Source organism: Protomyctophum parallelum, assembly GCF_964188405.1.
Source record: "Protomyctophum parallelum genome assembly, chromosome: 21".
Taxonomy (NCBI): Eukaryota; Metazoa; Chordata; class Actinopteri; order Myctophiformes; family Myctophidae; genus Protomyctophum; species Protomyctophum parallelum.
The window spans coordinates 10,999,634-11,024,303 of NC_139713.1; the positions used below are offsets into that span (position 1 = coordinate 10,999,634).

General features: G+C 42.1%; 1 protein-coding gene across 1 annotated transcript; it reads left to right on the top strand.

The window, feature by feature from the left end:
- Nucleotides 1-1,781: 1,781 nt before the first annotated feature.
- Nucleotides 1,782-24,014, top strand: LOC310878667 (uncharacterized protein; the record flags this gene model as incomplete). Its single annotated transcript, XM_083793037.1, has 8 exons — nt 1,782-2,471; nt 17,076-17,237; nt 19,730-19,760; nt 20,843-20,986; nt 21,276-21,385; nt 22,672-22,746; nt 22,875-22,947; nt 23,989-24,014. The coding sequence occupies 8 exons, from the start codon at nt 1,782-1,784 to the stop codon at nt 24,012-24,014; spliced, it is 1,311 nt and encodes a 436-aa protein (XP_083649163.1).
- Between the last annotated feature and the right edge of the window lie 656 nt (nt 24,015-24,670).

The window sequence follows — 24,670 nt, forward strand, 5'->3', positions numbered from 1 at the left end:
GCCCAAATAGCGAGAGGGCTGTAGGGTATAGTTACATAAATAATGAAACATGAAAGAGGTCTGAACATCATACGGTATAAAAATAACTTGAAATTAAAGTATAGTCTGCTAAGACATGTGTGTATGTGGATGGTGGATGGTGGTGGTGGTGGGGGGTATACTGTACTTGGCCGCCCCTGGAGCAGAGGAGAGAGAGAGACACAGATGTCAGAGAACACAAACTCCCCTGAGAATGGAAAGAAAAGCTGTTCACTTTTCAGATCAGTTTGTGTTAGTATGTATTCAAATTACACGCGTATGCCTCACATCTCATGGGGCATCTGCTCTCAGATTCAACACTGTGGGCTTGCCTTGCAGATGGAATGAAGGCCGGACGTATATACAGCACAGTCCCGAGTATAATCCTGAGTGGTAATTTAACCGAACATTTTCAATTAAACAAAGGAATTTTATTTTCTACTGTACAGTATGTAGGCTACACACACTGTGTGTGTGTGTGTGTGTGTGCCCGTGTTTACTTAACCTTCAGCACCATGGACAGCGCTCGACCTCCCATGCAGCCCTTAGTCAGTGGACTCAGTTCAAAAATCTCTCTCTCACACACACACACACACACACACACACACACACACACACACACACACACACACACACACACACAGTGTTGAAAGAGCTGGGGGCACGTGCCTCATCCACTGGGAGTGGCTGCAGGGAGGGTGCTGATGTTACTGAGAGTTAAGTTCACGTGACGCACGCATGCAATGATGCACGCAGTCGCACGCGCGCGACATGAAACGTGGAGGGGCCTTAATGTGCGGGTAGTATGTATAGGTAGGGCCTACCAGGTAGTAAGCCTAGTACTATTACTAAATGTTGATCGTTCAAGTTAAGAACCTCTGTGGAAAAAGTATAGGGAAGTCATTAGGAAAGTGACTCAAGGACCTGAGGACACAACGATCCATATCACTTATTAAAGGTATATTCAGTGATTTCACTTAATTCAAATATCACTTATTTTTTTGTTTTGTTGTGATAATCCTCCCTACTATAGAGTGTGCTGGCCATATAAGGAGTTCCTCCCTGTCCCCAGTTAACCCCTGGGGGTCAAAAAACCTTAGGTTTCGTTTTTGACTCTATCCTGATTGGACGAAAGGCTGGGTCCCACAGCCAAAAACGAGTTGAGTAAAATCACTGAATATACCTTTAAATCAACCCTTGCCTCTCTCCTTGTTCTTTAAAATAGCGTCAGCACATTTGTCTAACAACCATAACACAAACTGTGTCTGACAAATCTTCTCCAGTGACGTCGGACAAAAGGCTCTAAGTTAACTTATACGCTGCAGCGTTGTAGTCAATTATGTATTATGTGTATTAAAAGTGTCGGATTGTCCACTTCATTTTTGGACCTGCAGGATTAAGTCCAAGCCTATATATAATATGATTTGTACAAAATACAAATCATTTGCTCATTAAACAATCTCTCGTTTGCTATAATGACGGGCAGGTGGGTGCGAACTTCATTATCTTCACGCCGATTGGCTAGGTGGGTACTTCTGTTCTAGTGTTAGTTATCACTGCGTGTTAGAATACGCTGCAGAGTGTTGGTCATCTGTGCTCTGCCTCTGATCAAGGAGGAAGGAAGGAGGCTGCCTTTGCAGTTTGCACCCTGCTGCAGAACACCTTATACACGTGTGGTGAACTATAGCTAGGCTACTTTCCTTAGACGACCTCCAGACAGCTGCAGGCTTGGCAACTGCAGAGAACAGCGTCTGAGAGCCACAATGAGCTCTTCTCTCCCAAAAAGCGAATCTACCACTTCCCTGCTGAGATCCTCGGTAAGCCGCAGGTCTGCGCACTCGGAACAGGACTCGCGTACCAGTCACCGGAGTCACCATCATCATCATCATTCCACCCGTGCTGAAGGTAGTTTGACCGAGGACGCGTGCTGGACCGATGACTGCGAGGCAAGTGCCCGCAGACCTCTTTGTCAGCCAAGGCACAGCGGCTCTCGAAATGGAGGTGAGAATCGGGCACACAAGAACCAGTCCCACCGACAGACAAGCCCTGTCGTCGATGATGGTTATACTTATGGCCAAGAGGACGCGAGACACAGGATGGATCGGAGCCAGCGCAGCAAAGCCTCCAAGCCCAGGCATCACCATCACGATTCCTCCAGAGGTGAGCGGGTGCCAGCGCCGCATCGATGCATCTCTTTCCAGGACACCTCACCATCACCAACTCCTTCGCATCCAAAACACGTGGACGACGACGACACTGCTTTCTTCTTTGAATCCAAGGAGAAAATATATGTCGGCTCATCTTCGAGTCTAAATTCTGATGCACCTTCGAGAAGCAGTCCCGTCGTCCAGTCCACATCATCCACCCGCACTAGCTCCAAAAGACTGAGCAAAACAACCTCGGCTGAAAATGACTCCAGCCTTCACCCAATAGTCAAGTCAGTCTATGGGCAGGTAAGATATATACTGACTAGTTGCTGACTGAAAATAAACTAGTTAAGAATACAATATTTAAATGTTTCCAAATTAAGATTCAAAATTAAAGTTAATTTGTAGGCCTAAATAATTATTTAGAGTAGACAGTGATTAGACAAATTAGCCTTGAACCATTTCATGAACAACATCCAACAAAACTCAAACTCTAGCATTTCACATCACCATACATATAGGTTCATTGATGCATCATGCTACATGAATAGGCTACAAGTGTTGGTGTTTTGTAGTGCAGTGTCTACATAATATATACCAAAAATAACTATGCATTGTTAATAACAAATAAACAAGTCAATTGAGTCATCGCAAGAACTAGTTAAAATTAAAGTGGCTTCAGTACAGTCTAGAGATACAGCCATTTATATAAATGTATCCCATTTAGAAAGCAGGTTTAGCTACCTCTTTCACAAAATAGTTTTTGACATACAAGTCTAGCTTACAAAGGGATGAGTTTGGTTATCATGACACCTTTGCATGGAAAATGTAGTCCAATCACCTGTACTTTTGAAAGAATCAATATCTTTGATCAGTGAGAATGTGGCGTTGGTTTTTCCACAAGCTGATATGAAATCCAAGTGCTCTGGAATGGCCCTTGTTTAATTTGTTTGTTAAAGATGCGTTGCCTAATGCCTATGGTGATTGTGAATAATCAAAAGTTCAGAGGCAAATGATCCATATCACCGGCGTTTATACATAATACATGAGACAAGTGGTCGTGGAAAGGAAAAGTGAGAGTAGAGGGAATGCTGAATTTAAGCTTCATTGTACGACAAAGTATAAATGGCTTAAGCCAAGCGTGATGACACACACCCTTCACCCTACTAGGCAGATTAAAAATGAATGTATGTTTTCAGTCCAAATATGTAGTAGCCTATCTGATAACCATTAGTTTGATGGAGGGGGGGCTACAGGATGGGTCATGTGCATCGATATGAATGAAGGCTACCCTCCTCATCCCTGTAACCTGAGTAATGGCAGGGATATCATCTTTCAGCTCAGTGGAAAACTTTGCAGGCATAAAACATCACATCATAACACACGCACAGACACACGCGCACGCGCACACACACGCGCACGCACGCACACACACAGTAGAAATAATGAAATGAAATGAGCACTCTGACTATTAGAGAACAAACTGCAGGTGAAAGGGTACTGTGGTGAGTGAGGGTCCATGGTTCCCGTCTCTTCCTTCCTGCATCTATCACCTTCACGACCTGTACTAACAATTCACCTCAAGGCAGGCACTATAGTTTTGTCTTTGGTATTAGACTACCAATTGATAACCTATACCTATATTTCCTCTGTGTTTCTTCTGTGTCACTGAAATTCTTCCTCGGTGTTGGTGAGGATGTGTAAAAGCCCAGGAGAAGACAAGTACTGCTCCCCATGTGCTAATATGTGCCAGGAATAACTAGACTCAATTCAGGCCAGAGCATCAGTCAAGTTTTTTAACCCTGATTTATGCTTCGTTATGGTCGTGCTACTATGCGTTGTGAGCTTGGATATTTTCAGGGTGACACTGCAGCAGTGAACTGAAAGGTTGATAATGAACTATTGGCGGAAGTGGCAATAGAGTAAATTGGTGATTGTACTGAGTGCTCTTCTAATCACCTTCTACAGCAGCTAAGCCCGATTTTTACGACGACGATGTCGCATATGAAAAATGGCAGATGTGCTATTTCTTCCATACCAATTGTATGACAGAGTATAATCTCTAGTTTAAGCATAGCGTGGTTGGTAAATGGTCAGCGGTGTGAAACTGAAGCAGAAAATGTGTCACAACTGCGCCTTAGTTAGGCCTGATTTATAGTTGCACACTGCGGTGTTGCATGCCTAAAACGAGTTGACACAGCACGCGACAGTATGAACCAGGCACTGTATAGTTAAATTCAAGTAGGCTACTGTGACTGCTTCCTATTTTCTGTGATGTCATAAGACTGATGTTGTACAAATGTTTTTATGAGAGGTAATAATGAATTTGAAATAAATGTATTTGAATGCACTCATGGCTATGGGACTGGCAAGGTAACAGATGGATTATGAAGGGCATGTGAATTAGAGGGCAAATAATTGTGTGTGTGTGCGTGCGTGCGTGCGTGCCTGCCTGCTTGCCTGCCTGCATGCGTGCGTGCGTGTGTGCATGCGTGCGCCGTGCATGTGAGAAAGAGAGAGAATGAGACAGATGCGTGAAAGAAAGGAGAAAGAGACTGAGTTTAATGCACAGGTCTGCTAGCTGTCATATTAAGGAGCTGCACTTAATTTTAGCTGATGTGCCCACACACTCAGACTGAGAAGCCATAAGTCGTCTTTGAAAAGATAGCCTAACTGTACAGTGCTGACTGTAGAGTGAGATAATACTCACACAAAAAGAATATTCTTTTCATATTTTCTTATATAACTTCAAGGTCTGCTGCAAGCTGCATACAATCCCTACAGAATTCATTGGCTGCCAGGGAGGTCTAAAAATAGCTTGCCCAAAGACCTGATTATAAGAGGCTGGATGTTATGATAAGCGGATGACCGAACCCAAAATGCAAGCCACAAACAGGAAAGTTCAAAATCAAAGTATTTATTAAAGTCCAGGGCAGAACAAAAATGGTAAACAGAGAATGAGAAGTAGCTGTAATCTCAGGAAACTCAGGAGAGCCCAAACTTTTCAAAAATACAAAAATAAATACTAAGTCCAAAAGGCAAAACACTACAGAGTACAAGGCAGTAGTTTAAAGAGTCCAAAAAGCAAACCTTACAAGTCGAAACAAAACCGAGAACCAGGAACTTCGGGGTACCGCTCAGGGACAATGACAAATGTACTGACAGTGAGTGTTTGTAAAGAGTCCAGTCTTATAGTGAGCAGGTAAATTGTCAAAGTGTTCACAGGTGGAGGCAGTTGGAGACAGGTGAGTGAAGGGACTGAGTGAGTGGAAAGGAAAGTGGGAGTGGCCAGGGCTGACATGGTCTGTGGGGAGACAGATCCTAACACTGGAGGAGAGGAGACGTTTTTTGTGTTGGTAAAAATATTAAAATCCTTTGGATATAGTACTGTAGCTGACAAAGCAAGTTGGAAAATTGGTGAAAAGCACAGATTCCGGTGCAAACATCTCCCCGGCACCAATTTAAAAGGCATGAGTGAGGTCTGAGTTAACAAATGGCAAACACCTTGAAGAACAGAGAACAGTACTACATCCTTTGGATGTAGTACTGTAACTGACAAAGCAAGTTGGACAATTCGTGAAAATCTGAATTTAGACATATAGGCCTCTAGTGAAAGATCTTCACACCCATGTGTCTTTGGCAGCGCCGGATTTACAGTAGTAGGAGCCCTTGGCCTAGAAAAACAAATCATATATTGAAAAATAGAAGATCTACAAGCTCATAGTGCGGTACCGAGTGCCGCGCTATGAGTTTGTAGATCTGCTATTTTCTTTAAATCGTGTCGCAAAAGCGCAAATCTTTGAATATATATTCTTTCAGATCGAACTGGGGAGGTCCCTGGAACAACATATTTTCAGATGGGGGTCCACGGCCAAATACAGATAATTCTGGGGGTCCTTGACATAAAAAGGTTGAGCACGACTGACATAGAAACATAGGTTTTTCAGAAACTGTTAGGATTCAGAAGCATTTTAATCAGCCTCAGGTCTAAAAGATATGTAGACTTCTGGGCACAGGTCTCCACCAGGTTATCCACAGATCCGTGCAGTTAGAGGTAAAAACACTTTTCGGCCAGTTATAGCGCCACCTTGAGGCTGAGTTGAAATTGTTCATGTGGCATTGCGTCCTCGGCCTAGTGGGAATGTGGGTGCACAATTTCACGGAAATCACGCGATGTGTTCATGATTTGCAGCATTTTGTTTGAAACTGAGCACTCCTGTGAACTTTGGAAGCCAATCTTAACCAATCAGGATGGAGTCTGAGAAATCTGAAAGACTGGTTTCGTTGAATGACTCTAGAGAGACTGTGTACCAATTTGCGTGATGTTTGGACAAAATATGTAGGTGTACTGTGCAAAAACTTGTTTTGCACAAAGCGGCCTCCTGGTGGCGCTATAACAGGCCGTTCTGGAAATCTGAAAGACTGGTTTCGTTGAATGGCTCTAGAGAGACTGTGTACCAATTTGCGTGATGTTTGGACAAAATCTGTAGGTGTACTGTGCAAAAACTTGTTTTGCACAAAGCGGCCTCCTGGTGGCGCTATAACAGGCCGTTCTGGAAATCTGAAAAACTGGTTTCGTTGAATGGCTCTAGAGAGACTGTGTACCAATTTGCGTGATGTTTGGACAAAATCTGTAGGTGTACTGTGCAAAAACTTGTTTTGCACAAAGCGGCCTCCTGGAGCGGCCTCCTGGTGGCGCTATAACAGGCCGTTCTGGAAATCTGAAAGACCGGTTTCGTTGAATGGCTGTAGAGAGACTGTGTACCAATTTGCGTGATGTTTGGACAAAATCTGTAGGTGTACTGTGCAAAAACTTGTTTTGCACAAAGCGGCCTCCTGGTGGCGCTATAACAGGCCGTGGTGGAATGTTTGGGGCAGAGGTTCATGGTTGGCATCCAGGGAGTGTGTGTGCAAAATTTGGCATCGACCGGGTTAACGGTGGCCGAGATTAGCTCCTCACGGACGGACGGACGGACGGACACACGGACGGACGGAGTGCAAAACATACTCTCCCCCTAGGCCTTCGGCCTGGTGGAGACAATAAAAGGATTGGAATTATGCATTAACCAGCAGAGGGAGCAAGCACTATTTAGTAGCCATGGGAATTCTAAAACAGAGGCAGAGAGAGAGCGAGAGAGAGACCCCCAGAGAGATCCTACTCTTACCTTCAGACCCAAAACACATCCAGCAACTCTTTAGTCTCTACTCTCACCCGTATTATGTACTTTTACGGTTTGTAATCACTAAGCAGGCAGCTGAGATTTGTGCTAACTCACCCCACCTTTTTCTCTAAAACTCTCTCAACCATCCACTCTCCCTTTCTCAGACTGACCTGATGTCAGATGGCACAGCACAATGTATGGATGGCAAAAAGACAGATCTGGGTGAAAAAAGAGCAAGGAGAGGGTTTTGTTGTTGTAGACAACACATTCTATGCCTTTAACATGAAAACTGATATATCACTGGAAGGGAAAATCTGATTACAGTGATGTGTGTGCGCGTGCGACCGTGCGTGCGTGCACAACGTGCACGTGGCTGCATCTCAGGACCTTAATATGCTCTGTGACTGTCCTAACTCCTCTATCCTTACTCCTACAAGGGTTAAGTAGCCTAAAGAAGGAAAGGACATCTATAGTAAGTTTATGATGGTAGAAATGAGAAAAGTATGCTCCAAAATTCGAGAGCTTGTAGATTTTGTTTGAACTCTAATTTTAACCTGTAATCCACACACACACACACACACACACACACACACACACACACACACACACACACACACACACACACACACACACACACACACACACACACACACACACACACACACACACACACACACACACACACACACACACAAGTCACAGAAAGGATACTCACAGTCTCACACACAATGTAGATTGACAGTTGCGCAACAATAATTGTTCATTCTTTATGACTTCAATGTGCGTGCGTGTGTACTGTACACACACTGTACAGTAGATGTCCTTTGCGTCTTTATATAACCTTGCAGTGAGGAGGATAGAGGAGATACTGTAGGACAGAGACATCATTAAAGAGAGAGAGCTCTAGAGAGTGAGTGAGTGAGTGATATTATCTGAGGATTTGTTCTTGACCACGAAACCTCACAGAGGTATCTGGTATCTAAAAAACGTATCTTTAGAAAAACTAAAAAACTGGTGAATGAAATGAAACAATAATAATGAAATGACAGCTTATAAACAAAAAAAATTGTACCTAAGAGAGAGAGAGAGAGAGAGAGAGAGAGAGATCAAAGTATTTACAACGTTTTTTTTTTTTTTTTTTTCTGGGTTAACTGACAACACAACACAGCTGATGACTTTAGTGTAAAGCATTGAAATATAGAATCCCAATTGGCATGGCACCTGCCCCTCGCACACCATTGGCATCACACCACATAAACGGGTGCAGGTGAACTTATCTCATACATCATTCATGACGTAGCTAATGTCAATGCATGGACGCCTTTTGGTCAGTAAGGGTGACCGGAAAAAGACTGTGTTAGTACTCGCACGGCCCCAGAATAAAGGACAGTGTAAGGGCCGATTCATACTCCTATTTTACCGCTGTTTTGGCGCTGTAGTGCCAAAATGATTTCGGCTCGTCAGAAAATTTCAGTAGCACCGAAGAGCCGACTTTAGGACGGTACCCGCCCCCCCGAACCTCAAATGACGTCAAATTGTAGGCTCTTCAGCACCGAACCGACTTTTATTCGGCTCTAAAATAGGAGTATGAATCGGCCCTAAGAAAGAGAGAGATTACAATGATTAGATACAAAGGGAAAAAATAATAAAATACTTGGGGATAATTATTAGATAAATCCACTCAGGGGCGTGTGAATCACTTGCTGAGTAATACATACAAGTATCCAACATACGCTCCGAGATTCATAAAATAATAAAATATACTTGCCGAGTAATACATACAAGTATCCCAAATATGAAAACCAAATAATTAAATGATGATAAATGGCAGAAATGGAGGCAGACAGTAATTGTCGTCACGATCCTATATTATCAATAATCATAATCTTTAAATGGGGAAATCTCACGGGGCAGATACAGCCATGCTATGAACATCAGTGGGACACAGGGCATGAAGTGAGATGAAAGCTTAGTGGAACAGGGTGACAGCTAGGCACATGTAAATTCATTCAAAATAACAGATCTACAAATGAGTCCCGAAATACCTATCAGAGTGAGTGAGTGAGTGAGTGAGTGAGCGAGCGTGTGTGTGTGCGTGAGCAAGCGAGAGTGTGTGCGTGCGTGCATGCTGTGTGTGTCTACTGTACATGTATTGCATGTGTGCCATTTTAATTTATTGATGAATATAAGTCAACAAAGAGTATTTTTCTTCTGGTAATGTGTATGGCAGACTGACACGTTAATGTCAAAAAAATGCTTTAATAGCCTAATGGAAGTTGATGACTCGACTAGTAGTCTAATTTCAGTGTAAGTGAACTGCATATAGGCCCATTGTTAATTTTGTCTTACACAACCATGAATTAGAACTAAAAAAAAAATCACACCTGTGTAAGTGAGGGGCACTCTTATCATCGTACGTACATCATCATACATCATCTCATTCCGGCCAATCAGAATTTGCGTCCTCATCTTCGTCTTCGATGTTTGTATTACGCAATGTTTGTGTTTAAACAAACACTCAAAATGGTTAGATGTAGAGTTGCTGCATTTGCTGGCCAATATTGATGACAGCAGATCGCATTTACTATGACATCAGGGTCTCCACATCTCCATCCCTGATGATGTCACATGATGTGACACCATCACGTGTGCCCGACACACCAACTGCGATTCCATAGTTAACCATAGTTAAGGATTCATTCAAGTATCTTATAGGAATTTATTGCGACCTTCCGTCGCACTAAATGCACAGAATCTCTCTGTGAGTCACGCATATCTCAAGAACCGCCCGACCTGTCGACCTGTTGACGTGCATGTCACAGGGGACCCGAGGGAGTGGTGTTGTGGACCTGTCGACCCGTTGACGTGCATATCACAGGGGACCCGAGGGAGTGGTGTTGTGGACCTGTCGACCCGTTGACGTGCATATCACAGGGGACCCGAGGGAGTGGTGTTGTGGGACTAAGCCGGTCAGATCAGTGTATCTCCTGAAAATATAGATAATCCCCATATGGAGTAACCTGATATCATCAATATGACATCATAATACTGATGCCATAGACTGGCCTGGACTCCATATTTGGACATACCTGACACAGAACTCCATATATGGGAATAAAAGGCACACCGACTACAGGACTACAGGTACTAGATGACCGGGTAGCTCAGTTGGTAGAGCTCTCGCCTTTGGACCACGAGTACATGGGTTCAATCATGGGCACCGCCAACTCAGCGTATGAGTAGCACGGCTTGCGTGCGGGAAGTACTGGAAGCTGATGGTAAGTGTGGCGCTCCACATCAGCAATGAATCTCCCAGGGGTCTAGAGAATTGTAACGGGGACAGACTCCCGCTGATACCGACAATAAGCCACTCACGACCTACTTCATAGAGGTATAAAAATAACTTGAGTGGTAAGCGGAAATTCCCGACTATTCACTATGTAGTTGCTCATGCCAGGGCATGCTCCCTTTTTACTGCTTGTTACCACTTCTTCAGTGTTTCTTAACAGTGATGTCGCGGGGTTCGTCCGCGGCGACTCGCATGTGCACATTGCGCAGTAATGTCACCTCGGTGTGAAACCCTGTGCGCAAGCTCGTGCGTAAGCTCGTCAGTCGAGCCCCTTGGTCGACTCGAAACCGTTTAACCTTTCGCTTGTTCCTGTATCTGGTCCCCAGCTGTGGTAAGGCTCAGTACCAGAATGGGTTTTACTAAACTAAACCAATGAAAAGTATTAAAAAGCACTTCTGATTAAACCTCCTAACTCCAACTTCGGAGACTTTTCATCTCCACATTGACGAGGCAGTGTTTTTTCACATGCCATGTTTCACATTTTTCTTCATTTTCTGAAAACTCTTAATCCAGAGCGATTTACATTAAGCAAGAACAAAAAGCAATGGCAATACATCACATCCATATAAAGTTATCATGAAAAATGTGTAAGCTAAGAACGTAACAGTGGAATATCTATATAATTAAACTATATATATAGAAACTATACATATATACTATACTATGCTATACATACTATAAAGTGCTACATAACATGCTATACGTCTGTATCTATCAAATGCTATTTAAGTCTACACAAAGTGCTATCTAAGGGGGGGGGGGGGGGGGGGGGGGTAGGGTAGGTGCTACGGGCCATGATGGAGTCTGATACGGTGGGTTTTCAGACTACGGCGGAAGATTGGGAGTGAGGCTGCAGTAACACTCTTTTGGATTATTAGATTAATCGAAAAAGCTATCAATAGAATAATCTCTACAAAGAATTATAGGAAGTTGCAGCCCCGCAATGAAGAATCCTTGCATGTTTGAGTGGTTGGTGGGAGAAGAGAAAGCATGATAGCGGCATCCGAGCTGTTACTATAATGATCCTGCGTGTACCCCTCCCACATCTCACAGCTCATTTAACGCACTTGATGGAAGAGGATCACACAGGATTATCTTTGACCTCAAAATCTTCATTAAACAGCGAAAGCAATTATTAATATTTCCTCGTAGAATTAGCTGCCTTCCTTGCATATTCAACTGTGACTGTTTTGCATTTCTGCCAGCATGTGTCAGTAGCAATGCCATAATACGCATACAGTTATAATAATACATATGGCGATGTATGACCATTGGAATGATACTCTCATACAATAACAATCTCAATTTCATTCAAAAAAAAGTGATACATATCCTGTGTACTGTAGTATAAACTATTTAACTATTTATTTATGTAGTGCGTGCATGAGGCAGAGCAAGGCGAGAGAGAAGGGGGGGGGGGGGGGAGATTGCATGCCAGCATCCTCCCTGGGCTGACATTATGAGAGCTGACTGCTCCTGAGTCTGATGTCTGATGTGTTGTGAAGTTCACAATGAGCCTCTGGTGAGAGGTCTGAATGATTCAGCAAAGACAAAAAACAAAGACAATTTGAATAAAGTGTCATACAAGACGGCTTTGGTGTAATGGATGTTACGGAGTGCATGTTAAAACGAGACAGAACAGACAAACGAGGTCAAGCAGGGAAAGGAAATGATGATGTGGATTAGGAGGATGGAGAATGACGGGAGGTGTGAGATGTCTGGACGGGGTCGTCCCTTTGTTCGCCGGGTTCTATGTTCCTTACCTTAGGGTTGGGGTTAGTGAACATAGAACGGGGAACATAGCGGGGAACATAGAACGTGTGGAACATGAAAGCACAAGCTAAATCATCAGTGTTATTTTAACCCATAAGGATCCATTTGGGTAAATTGTCACACTCAGAGTTGAATTGGCCTGGGCCATGGCTCAGCGGTCCAGGCACCTTGGCTGGTAATCCAGTCTGTTAGTGTGCCGCGGGTTTGACTCCCGATCCCGACAGCCTTTACTGCATGTCACCCCCCCCCCATCTCTGTCCCCATTTCCTGTCAGCCTACTGTCTGTCCCTCCATAAAAATATATAAAATAAAGGCGAGTTGAATTAATACTGCCAATTGGTGATAGACGGGAGAATTATGTATGTATGTTACAGTATATGTAACGTATAAATTGCATTATTATTACACAACTGCTGTATTTACAGAAAGACACTGACCTGACCTCACACCTTGTCGTGTGTGTGTGTGTGTGTGTGTGTGTGTGTGTGTGTGTGTGTGTGTGTGTGTGTGTGTGTGTGTGTGTGTGTGTGTGTGTGCGTATGTGCGTGCGTGCATGTGTGTGACTCCATCCATGTACATTTTTGTAATCTTAAACCCAATTTACACTTTGCTGCAGGTGTCGTGCACCAAAAAATTAAGTGCTGATCTGCAAACTCACAACGTGTTGAACCTGTGACATGTTGTGGGCTTGTAGATCTGCTATTTTCGGCGAGTGGCATCACATCTGAGCATGAATTAAGCATTAGTGATACAGTGCATAACCCACTTCTTATTCAGCCTTTGCATATTTTGACTTTGATCATCTGAATTCAAGCCGTTGAAGTTCCACGCAACATTTGACATGCACTTAGTTTTCTATCCATGTTTGAAAGCTCCAGTAATGGCATACGGGCACAGAGAGATGCCTCCCAGCAAGATCCTTAGTGCTTCATTTAACAGTTTAGCTACCGTTTGTAAGTTTTATATCAGCTGTCTCACTCTCCCGACAGAGAGTAATCGCAACCGATTTACAATAAAGATAACAGCGTATGTGGTAACTATCTATCTAGAGTCCATTCCAATCCAAGCTGCTTCTAATATCTTTATTAACAACCTGTCCTGGTGTCCTACCCTACCCGACACCATTGATCAATGGAATTAAGAGGACCACACCTCTAACCACTGCAGACGTGCTAGTTAGTTTTATAAGATTGTATTGCAATGCTATGCATATACTACTAACTATACCATTCAAATTATTAAAACATTTATCCATTAAAATAAGTAGCTTCAAATGAACACTCAGGATTTTACAGTGCCAGGGGGGTTTGTGGGGAGTATTGGAGAGGGAGAGAGAGAGAGATATATTTTTAGCTCTAGAGCCTCACATCCGTGTATGTTTAATCAAGTGTATATGTGCGTGTGTGTGTGCGTGTGCGTGTGCGTGTGCGTGTGCGTGTGCGTGTGCGTGTGCGTGTGTGTGTGTGTTTGGATTAGTGTCTCCACTGTGTGTCTTGCTCAGGGGAAGGTAATATGCTTGACCAAACGAGCCTCTTTGTCACATTCTCCATTCATAGATGGTCTAAAATGTGCGAGAGAGAGAGAGAGAGAGAGAGAGAGAGAGAGAGAAGGAAAGGATTTGACAGCAAGGAAACTAGGGGGGGAGAGGGAGAGAGAGAGAGAGAGAGAGAGAGAGAGAGAGAATTGAAGCAGAGAGGATGGAGAGCGAATGAATAAGCAATCTTACCATTTCTACTTGGGGCACTTGCGTCTTGCTGCGTATTGCTTTGACCACATGCATGTTTCCTCTCTTATGTTCCTCGGTTATCGTTTTTCGCTGATCGTCCCTTCACTCTTTGTTTACCTAATTGTATTCCCATTCTCTTTACTTTTTCTTACCTTCATTTTTTCTTTCCTTATATACCCTTGACTTTGAGTGTCCTTCCCTCACTCTCAGTAGTCAGTACCATTCTCCCTATGATTTCTATAATTCCTGTACTGCCTTTACTCATTCCCTCACCCAATCTCTCCTCTATGTCATTTTCCCTCCCTATCTTTCTTCAAATGTCCTCTTATTTTAGTCAGTGACCCACTGAACTGTCTTTTCCTTTCCCATCTACTCACTCTTTACCCCATGCATGCCTGGAAACATATGCATATGCAAATACACATGCATACACGTGCACTCACACACAGGCATACTAATACAGACAGGGTTAGAGAGAACACATAATACAAGAAGGACTTTACTATGGGCAACTCTGTTAAACATTTCTCCAAGAAGGTAAGGTTCTTCCTTCTGGTTGTGGTCATCCTGACTCACGTGGATGTTTGTGCATGTTTGTCTAATCACTATCTGTCCCGACTATTTGACTGGTCTTTTCCAACCAGCTTGCGAAATATCTGAATTGGAATTGACCTCGCTACAGTCTATATCCTTGTCTTGATTTTTTAGGAAATATAGCAATTTTACCATGGAGGAGAGAAGTCTTTTGCCACATTTTGCAGAGGATTATTATGTGTTTATGGTAGCTCACAAACTTGAGCATATCAGTGCATGCTTGAACGCGCTCTCAGTGTACAGGAGCAAAGAGGCTGTAAGCAGCTGCATCCACATCCTGTAATATGTACGCAAGTAAAATATGACGAGAAACTCTTGATGGTTGATGCCATGGAGTATATTTAATGTTTGAGAGGTTCTTGCTTGAATCCACCCCGGCTTGATATATATTTGTCTTGTTATATAAGTTGTAGTGCGTGCGTAGCCTCATAGTATTTAGCTGGCATGATGCGCTGTATCCCCAGAAAGCCATGGTCCATGCCTCACTTGGTCAGATTAGCCTGTGGGCATCCCTTCCTGCGGTTGGCACTGTAGTATAAGGCAAGAGCTGGCTATGGGACTGGCAAGGTAACAGATGGATTATGAATGTGAATGTGAATTAGAGGGCAAAGCATTGTGCGTTCGTGCATGCTTGTTTGTTAATGAATGAAATGCACGTTGCTTGTTAGACAGTATACTGCCCATATTACCGGTACTTTTAAACATTCAATATAAAAGAGGGAAATGTTGATGTGGCACGTTCCCCAAGATTGGGCTAAAAACGTCTATTGGGCAATTTGGGCTCGTAGTTATTCTACGGATTGTTTTCCATCTAAAATAAATTTAAACTAGAAAAAGTACTGTGGGCCAGCAATGTTCGGAATGCACCAATAAGGATGGAATATGAAACATATCGAACTGATCTGTCTTGATCACATGACTATAGAGATCATGTGTACAGATTTGAGTGAATTTTGGCTAAAAGTCATATTTTTCTTTTACATAAGTCGGTCTCCTGGAGGCGCTATAAAAGTCAGTCAAGGTTTTTCCTTGGCCTGGAGGGAGTGCACATACAAAGTTTTACACAATTCGGTGCAGTTGTACTGTAGGTAAAAACATGAATCGGCCTGTTATAATAACGCCACCATGAGGCTGATTTGAACATTTTCATGTGCCATTTCATCCTCAGCTTAGCCGAATGTGAACGAAAATAAAAGCATGCGTACCGAGGCTATCGAGACAATCATGAAGGGAATATGAAAAATTCTCTGGCATGCATCCAGGGAGTGCGTGCGTGCGTGCGTGCACAGTTTTGCTGCGATCGGCCCAACAGTGCCAGAGATTAGCTGTCCACAAGCAGAATGACGGTCTGGTAGAGACCGAGGTGTGTTTCAGCCTCTGATTATACCTTTCCTGACAATGAAAAAAATTGTGGTATTTGAGAGAGCAATAATTATGATGACCTCATTTGACTTTATAGATGAGTCCAATGGCAATGACATCTCCCTCCTTTTTTAATTAACCTGTAGCTCTCTGTATAATGAAGGCTGTTCATTGTCATTGTCAGTTATAATGTAATGGCTGGCTGAATCATTCTGGTCCTATATCATCTGGACAATTCCTATTAACTGTCCTTTTGCCCACTAACAACCAGATGCTGTAGACTACACTGTAGGCAAATCGTTACCTTTTGAAAACCAGAAAGGCTTTTTGATATTCAATAGCAGTGGTCTCTGGATGATCTACATCATAACATAAGTATCAAACAAAAGCAAAACTCACCATGCTTTCTGATCTTGGTTAAATGGTGTATTTATATGAATGTATACACTTTACCTCCTGAGACACTTCTGCCCCAATATTGCCATATAACCATAGCCACTGTCTTCTATCGATTCAAACAAGAAAAACTGCTGTGCTTACATACTTCGATAAATATTTTTTCTTTATGTAAGCAAGATAATATAAAAGTGTGGCAGAGTTCTGTGTTTCCACTCTGCGTGATAGTAATGTACTCTATGGAGACAGTTGCAGCAATGGCATCAATTTCTAACCACTCGAGAGACTACTCAACACAAAATCTACCGTACCCCCGCCTGAACATGAGGGTGAATAATTTCATTGTGACTCACACATCCCGACCCCGACACCTCACTGCGCACTGTGACTGACAGGCATGTTCCTGACAGTGACTTTACCTCTGATCTCCACACACTCCATGCTTGGTCCTTTGTTGTTGACCCACACACTGACTGAGTCATGGTCTCTACCCCTGTCTCTGCTCCTGCACCCGTGTCTGACACCCCCCACCACCGATGTGGCTCAAGGACCAGAAGAGGAGCTACAAAGCAGTGCAGTCCTGTGAGGAGGGGGGCTCTGGGGGGGCCTATCTTGAGCCTCTAGTGGCCCTGGCCCAGAGTGGACCAGACATGCTCACCGTACTGGGGCCTGCATGCATCTTTCTACGCAAGGGCCTCGCTGGTCAGGCTGTACGTAAGTCCAGACAATAACATGTGCATGCCAAGATCGGTGGTGGAAAGAAAACTCCCATTTTCACTTACGTAAAATAATTCAATACTGCAATATAGAAATACAAGTAAAAGTCCGGAATTCAAAATGTACTTGAGTGAACAGGTACAAAAGTATTGGCATCAAAATGTACTCATTATGCAGAATGTCCCATTTTAAGTTTTAAAATGTATAAAAATCATCTGAAAAATCTACAAGCTCACAATGCGTCGCGATGCTAAAGTTTAAAAAAAATTAAGTAGTGGTACAATATTTGGATCTGTAATGTAGTGGAGTAGAAGTAAAAGTATTGGAAATAAAGTACAAATACCTCAAAATTATACTTATACTACTTAGATACTTTCCACCACTGGCCGAGATTATAGGGTAGGCATACAGTACATGCAATAAAAGTAAGAGCTGTGAAGTTCTTAGTCCAGTTACCCTGGGTAAACATAGTGCCTTTCCTTTCCTACAGTAACTACATTACCGGTACTGTACAGTATGTGCACAATGAATTGTCTTTCTCCCATCTGATACAAGATCAGACAATAGGGTCCTATGATAAGATATATCTTGATACTGAGAAAATGATACAGTACAGTACTGTACAGTATATTGGGAATTTGTTGTTAATTTGTCTAGAATTCCTCTGATGCGTGTGTCAGTTTGTGTGCGTGTATGCATGCATGATGTGCATTCATGCATGTAGTTGCCCTACTAAAATGTGTAATTTGCGTAAATAACTGATCTTCAAGTGATAAACACAATGCATTGCATTGAACATCTGTTATTTATGTCAAGCAACACTATTGCACAACAAAGTATAAATTAGGCTTTTATGGTGATGGCAAGAAATGCGTCTGTCCTTCTGGCAATTAGTCTCTCCTGTCTCTGACTGGACCTCGTAACCGAAGAAACGAAGGACATTGTGACACCATGCACCACTGTGCTGCCCATTCCGATGAAGGGCTCTCAAAAGGTTGTTGTTGAGGGATGTGGGGGTGGAGATGGAGAATGAAGTTTGTCTGAGTCAATGACACTGAATAAGTACATAAACTACTTAGAATTCCTTCCTCCCCGGGACCCTAAACCATGGCATCAAACTTCTGTGAAAATACTTTAAATGAAAGCACACACACACACACACACACACACACACACACACACCACTCACACTTTATTTAACAACAATGTGGCAGTATTTTTGACTTATCTCATTTGTTGCTACTATTTCATTTAAATGCCAGTATCTAATGACCATCTCCTCCAGGAGAGGAGATGGTCCGGCTCTGTGTGTCTGTGTTTGTCTGCAGTTAATACTGTCTGCAGTAGGCAATCTTGCATAATACTAGGCAGGTCAGTATATTTGTATACTATACTATTAATGCGAGCAAAGGACCTAAATTCTCCAACATCAACGACAACCGTCTGTTAAATATTTAATTGTAGGGCAAGCCAATTTATTCGTTCAGGCTACGGATCAAAACTAGCCAACCGCAGACATACTGTATATGTTGAGCAGTACAATTTATATTCACTGGTGCAAGCCAATGTTAGATTAACACCAAAATGCATTTTTACTGTATAAACGTGGCAACATACAGTACCACAAAACCCACACTGACACATTATGATAATATTAATCATGCTGTATCTGAAAATAACATTTGGGTGATTTGATCCAGACAACCCTACATAAAGTGTCATGGCGACCAATCTCTCTCTTTTCTCTTACTCTGCCTCTCATGGGGATTGTCATACACTGGTCTATTTCCTGATACTATTCTGTCATTGTCTGTCACCTCGCCTTCAGATATAGCTGTGTTCATCTCATCCTACAGTAAATTACTTTTCAGTTTTATGTAGCCTACAATCAATTGTGAATTTGTGTAGCGTGAATAAATAAATTAATCACAACTTTTGATTGACTAGTGAATACAAACATAATTGACTCTGACTTTGTACATCTGCTCAGAATTATGTGTCAGAATATACTGGATTATATTGGAGCTGGGAGCATCATACACTCATATTGCAATGTGGGCATAGCAGTGGTGGCCATTTTGTGGTTCCACAGATCGAAAGCCCATTCATGACGATAAAACATTTGATTATCTGAAGAAACAATAATAATAAAGTAAAGAAAACAGCAAAACAGGTATTTATTAAATATAGTATTTATGATATTACCATTTTCACAGAATACAGTATATATACTGTACATACAGTCACAGACATCTCTATGGGGGGAAAACATGACATTCGATGTGTGGAACAAAATAATGTCCACCACTGCTACATTGTAACTTTTTTTTCTGTGATGAAAACATGCCTCCTGGTGGAGATTTTCACTCTCCTGAGCACACCTTTCTAGTTATGTTCTATGTTGCTTTACAGTATCATGGAGATTGGTGTCTGTGAGCTGCTTTCAGCTGTTTGAATCCTAACCGTGTCTTATGATCCTTCACAGGACCGACAGTTGAGGCCAGAAGAAATGGATGGTATGTTATATGTAATATGGTGTAAAGCACATCCAAGCATTCTACAAAGATGTTGTTTAAAAAGCTGAGTGCCCTGCAACCAAACAAAGCCACGACAATATCCCCTCCAGATTTCTCAGAGACACAGCCACCGCTTGCTCGTAGCAAATCTCTCTCCATCAGTCAGTGTCACGTCCCACAAGATTTCAAACTTGCCAGAAAGGGAAGCAAATTACACCCCGAGATCTACCGCCCTGTTTCCATTCTATGTTCCATCTTGAAGGTTATAGAGAGATTAGTATCTGAACAGACAGTATCTCGCAGAAAGAAAACTAATATACAAATATGAGGGTATTAAATAACATAATTAGAAAGTACTTCAAAAGCAGACTATCCAAACTACTTATAAAAGACAATATAACTATAAATAATTCAATGAAAATTGCAAATGATTTTAAGAAATACTTCGCAAATGTAGGGGGAAAAAATGGCAAATGACACATTTAAGTAAAACTAAGTGTATGATAGCCTATTTGGCACAAGGAAAATGTTGATACATTTTCCTTAATGCAAAACAAACTAATCAGACTACTACTAGACCTCACGTAGGACTCACCTTGCCCCTACTCATTATGCTAGGGTGGGATGGCTCAGGACGGAGGACAGAATACAGCAACTTCAAATGGGCCTGGTTTTAAAGATACTCAAGGGACCTGTCAAACCATTTATCTAGAGTGAGAACCGCCCACAGGCACAAAACCAGAGGGAGCTCCACTGATCTCGTTCCCGAATCCCCCCAGATTCGGCACAAACATGGGGATTAATCAATTCTGCTGCTGTTGCCACACACGCACGCACGCACGCACACACACACACACACACACACACACACACACACACACACACACACACACACACACACACACACACACACACACACACACACACACACACACTTGTGTAACTGTACCACACTCTACTTAATGCAAACAGTTTGCAAAAAGTCAATCTTAAATAAGAGAATCCCAAAATTGCAAAAATACAGAGATATTTGTTATGGAGAAACCACTCTCTCATACACGCCTTTTTTCTCCTCACCTCAGAATTACGTGAAGCATTTAGAGAGTTTGACAAAGACAAGGATGGATTTATTGGCTGCAAAGACCTCGGAAACTGCATGAGAACCATGGGCTACATGCCGACGGAGATGGAACTCATAGAATTGAGTCAGCAGATCAACATGAATTGTGAGTATAATCTTGTTTGTGTGTTAAGTGCTACTTTGTCAGCATGACCATTTGCACTTCCACTTCTTATTGGCAAACTCAAACAAGCGTGCACATAATCAATACATAAAACCAATATCTCAAGGCCAATAGCATTGATGCACATATCCATCTGGACTCAAACCTCCCGCATGGGATAACAAACATCTCAGTACCTCATCCAAATGGGATTCAAGGGAGTGTACACAACAAAATTAATAGACCTTAAATTACTGAACTTACTGTGAACTCTTCCTTCTCTCCGTCATAGTGGGAGGGCATGTTGACTTTGAAGACTTTGTCGAGTTGATGGGGCCAAAACTTCTGGCTGAAACGGCAGACATGATTGGAGTCAAGGAGCTGCGGGATGCTTTCAAGGAGGTGATCTTTCTAGCATTATTCTTTTTTTCTCTTCTCTTTCTCTTTTTTCTTATATGATGTTTGTGATATATTATGTACCCCTGCATTAAATACATGTCAGAATTATCCGAAGGACTCAAATGCAGAAAACAGCAGGCAAAATGAAAGTTAACTCAATCTTTACTTAGATTCCAAAATCAGAACAAAAGTCAATACCATAGGTACAGTATGTCATCAAACAGCAAAACAAGGCATGGGGGAAAGGCAAAAGGTTAATCCAAAACAGGCAGTCAACTTCTCAGTCCAGGAGCAAACAGGTAAGTGGGTGGTGGTTCAGGCTGGAACAGAAGACCGGCATTACTATGACAAACTGACAAATGGTGATGTTGAAACTAACTCGAATATATACCCTCAAACTAATTAGAGCAACAGACAGCAGGTGAGTTATTGACTAATGACTAATGATTTAGGAATGCAAGGAGGAGTGAACACAATTAAGGGCCAGGTCTAGGGAGGATTCCTGACATAGGCTGACAATTGAGCGTCGCAGTCCTGCCCCCTACCAGGGCCCAGGAAATTATTGTTAATTTTCCTCATAGACATTTCAAAAAGTATTTATTTAAAGACTTTTTAAGCCTTGTACAAAGCCAACTCGAGTTGTGAGAAATCATGACAACAAACACAATTTTTCGGGCCGAACAAATAATTAGAAAGAAGAAGAAAACGGCAGGTTACAACACTTTTCTTCTTGTTTTTCTTCTTTGTAATTATTTGTTTGGTCCAAAATATTGTGTTTATTGTCATGATTTGTCACAACTCGATTTGGCTTAGTCGTCGTCACGCTCTATATACATTACATATAATCATTGGATAGCCATAACATAATTTGGTCAAGTTACTCAGAGGTAGACTAGCTTTTGTTTCTTCAGATAAATCCATTTTGTTTCTCAAATACGACCTTTAGGACTGACTGTCCACACTGTTATTGGCAAGTGATCAGATAAATGTGTGTATTCAGACATCAGCTTTGGTTGCTGTGGTAAGTATCATAACAACATAGGTGTGAGTAATTTTTAACTTGTGTCTTATGATGCCGGTGTTGCTCACCAAAAATAGCAGATATACAAGCTCGTTTGTAGAAGAGTTTGTAGAACGGCTATTTTTGGCGCGTGCAGATTGGGGTCCCAATTAAAGATAAAAGAAAACTGGGGGTCCTTGAAATTAAAACATTGAGAATCACTGATGTATACCATTGTAGGTACTGTAATATTGTTGCAGTTATTTCTCTCCGTTTCCCTCTGTCTCAGTTTGACACAAATGGTGATGGTCAAATCAGCACAGCAGAGCTCAGGGAGGCAATGAAAAAACTGTTAGGACAACAGGTAAGGTCAAATCGAAAAGACGTTATCCTCACTGTCTACCCATCAAAAATCTAATCTGTCTAGTGTTTTGTCTCTCTGGTGAAGTAAATAGTACAAATGTGTGAACAGTCCAATGTTTTCTTCGGTAGGTTGGCCACAGAGATCTGGAGGACATATTACGGGACATTGACCTTAATGGTGACGGGCATGTAGACTTTGAAGGTGAGGTAACATTGACTGACAGTTAGTTGACAGTATTAGCACATTAGTGCTAATAATAATAATAAGTATATTCGCTGGAGCGAAAGTGGGGTCCATGGACCCCCAGGGGTCCCTGAGGGAGTTCCAGGGGGTCCCCAGCTAAATGATAGTTTGGAACCAAATGGACCATTACGTTTCTGTAACTCAGAGAGTGGAACAAATTGAAAGGGGACCCTAACGGGTCCATTTGGTTATAAATTTTACACTCTCAGAGTTAAATTAACATTGATTTTACAATATAAATTGGGGTCACAGAGATAGAAATGCCATTAAATGGGGGACCGTAGCCTAATTCAGGTCAAACATGGGCCCTTGAAATGAAAATCACTGTTAGAGCCGTACAAATCTTCTCTTGGGGGTCCTTGACATATATTTTCAAATGGGGGTCCACGGGCTAATGAGTGTCAATTTGGGGGTCCTTGGCGGGATTTTTTTTGGAAAACACTGGTTTACATCACAGTGTATCATACTGTATATAGCCTGCCTGTCCTGCTTTTACCCTTCTGTAGCTTTTAACCTGTACAGGAAAACAGCACAAAATCTGCCTAGGCAGGCTTCATTCTGCTTTAAATACCTCTCTGACTGCGCATCCATGCACAGTTGCACACACACACATGTACGCACACACGCACAGTACAAGTGTAAGGAAAAGCCCAACATGACATGATGCTGGCTGATATCCTGACAGCATACTGAGTGAGGTGAAACGATGAAGGGAATAGCTAGGTCTGTCTGTCAGATTATCTCTACACCAAAGGATTATGTCACCAACAGAACAAGGAAAATACTGCTACACTGCCTGCCGAGACAGAAATAGCAGCCAATGTTGCAAATCTTAATATTAAAGCTGCCTGTTTCACATTACACACACATTCTTTCACATTATTTCCCTCTAAAGCAAATCTATTTGTCTAGAATAGCAGATACAAGCTCACAACGAGTAGTTGTAGTTTTTTAGGCCATGTAAAACAACACATCTATTCTTTCTTTCTTAATTCACAGAATTCGTGAGGATGATGTCTCGATGAGTTCCTGACAGCATAGCTGATCATTGGTTTATTTCCCAGAGAAGGAGGTAATGGACCCCAGGAAGATTGGCCATGCTTAGGCAAGTTCTAAAGGGGCTCCATAATAAAGTCAAGTAAAGAAAAGGATGGACATAGACAGAGACAGCTGATCTTGAACCTTTGAACAATGGACAAAACATATCAAACCCTTGCCCTACAACTGCCACACTGACACACAAAGGCTGACAATCACAGCCAAGAGCAACTAATGATTATATGCTGCTGTCTTTCGAACTTAATTTATACTCCAATTGTTGATGCGTTACATTGTCGTACGACAACGTATAAATCAGTCTTTAGAGTTCAACATAAAAGCACTCGCCTCATGTTTTCATTGTTCCTTTTCATTAAGTGATGATGAATGATAACATGTATACTGTATATGCCCTTTATGTTAATGACTATAACAAGACATTATCTTTGTCACTATATGTATAGTAGTATGCCAGCATCTCCTTCATTCAGCATTAACTTTCTTAGGCTGAGGACTCCTTAGAATATAGTTATATGTTATTAGCTCATGTGATCATGTCAAATATGTATTGTGTATTTGTGTTTTGGGCACACAGTTGTTTAGAGGTTTTTTTTTAATGTCTTAAGCTATTATGTGTGTTACA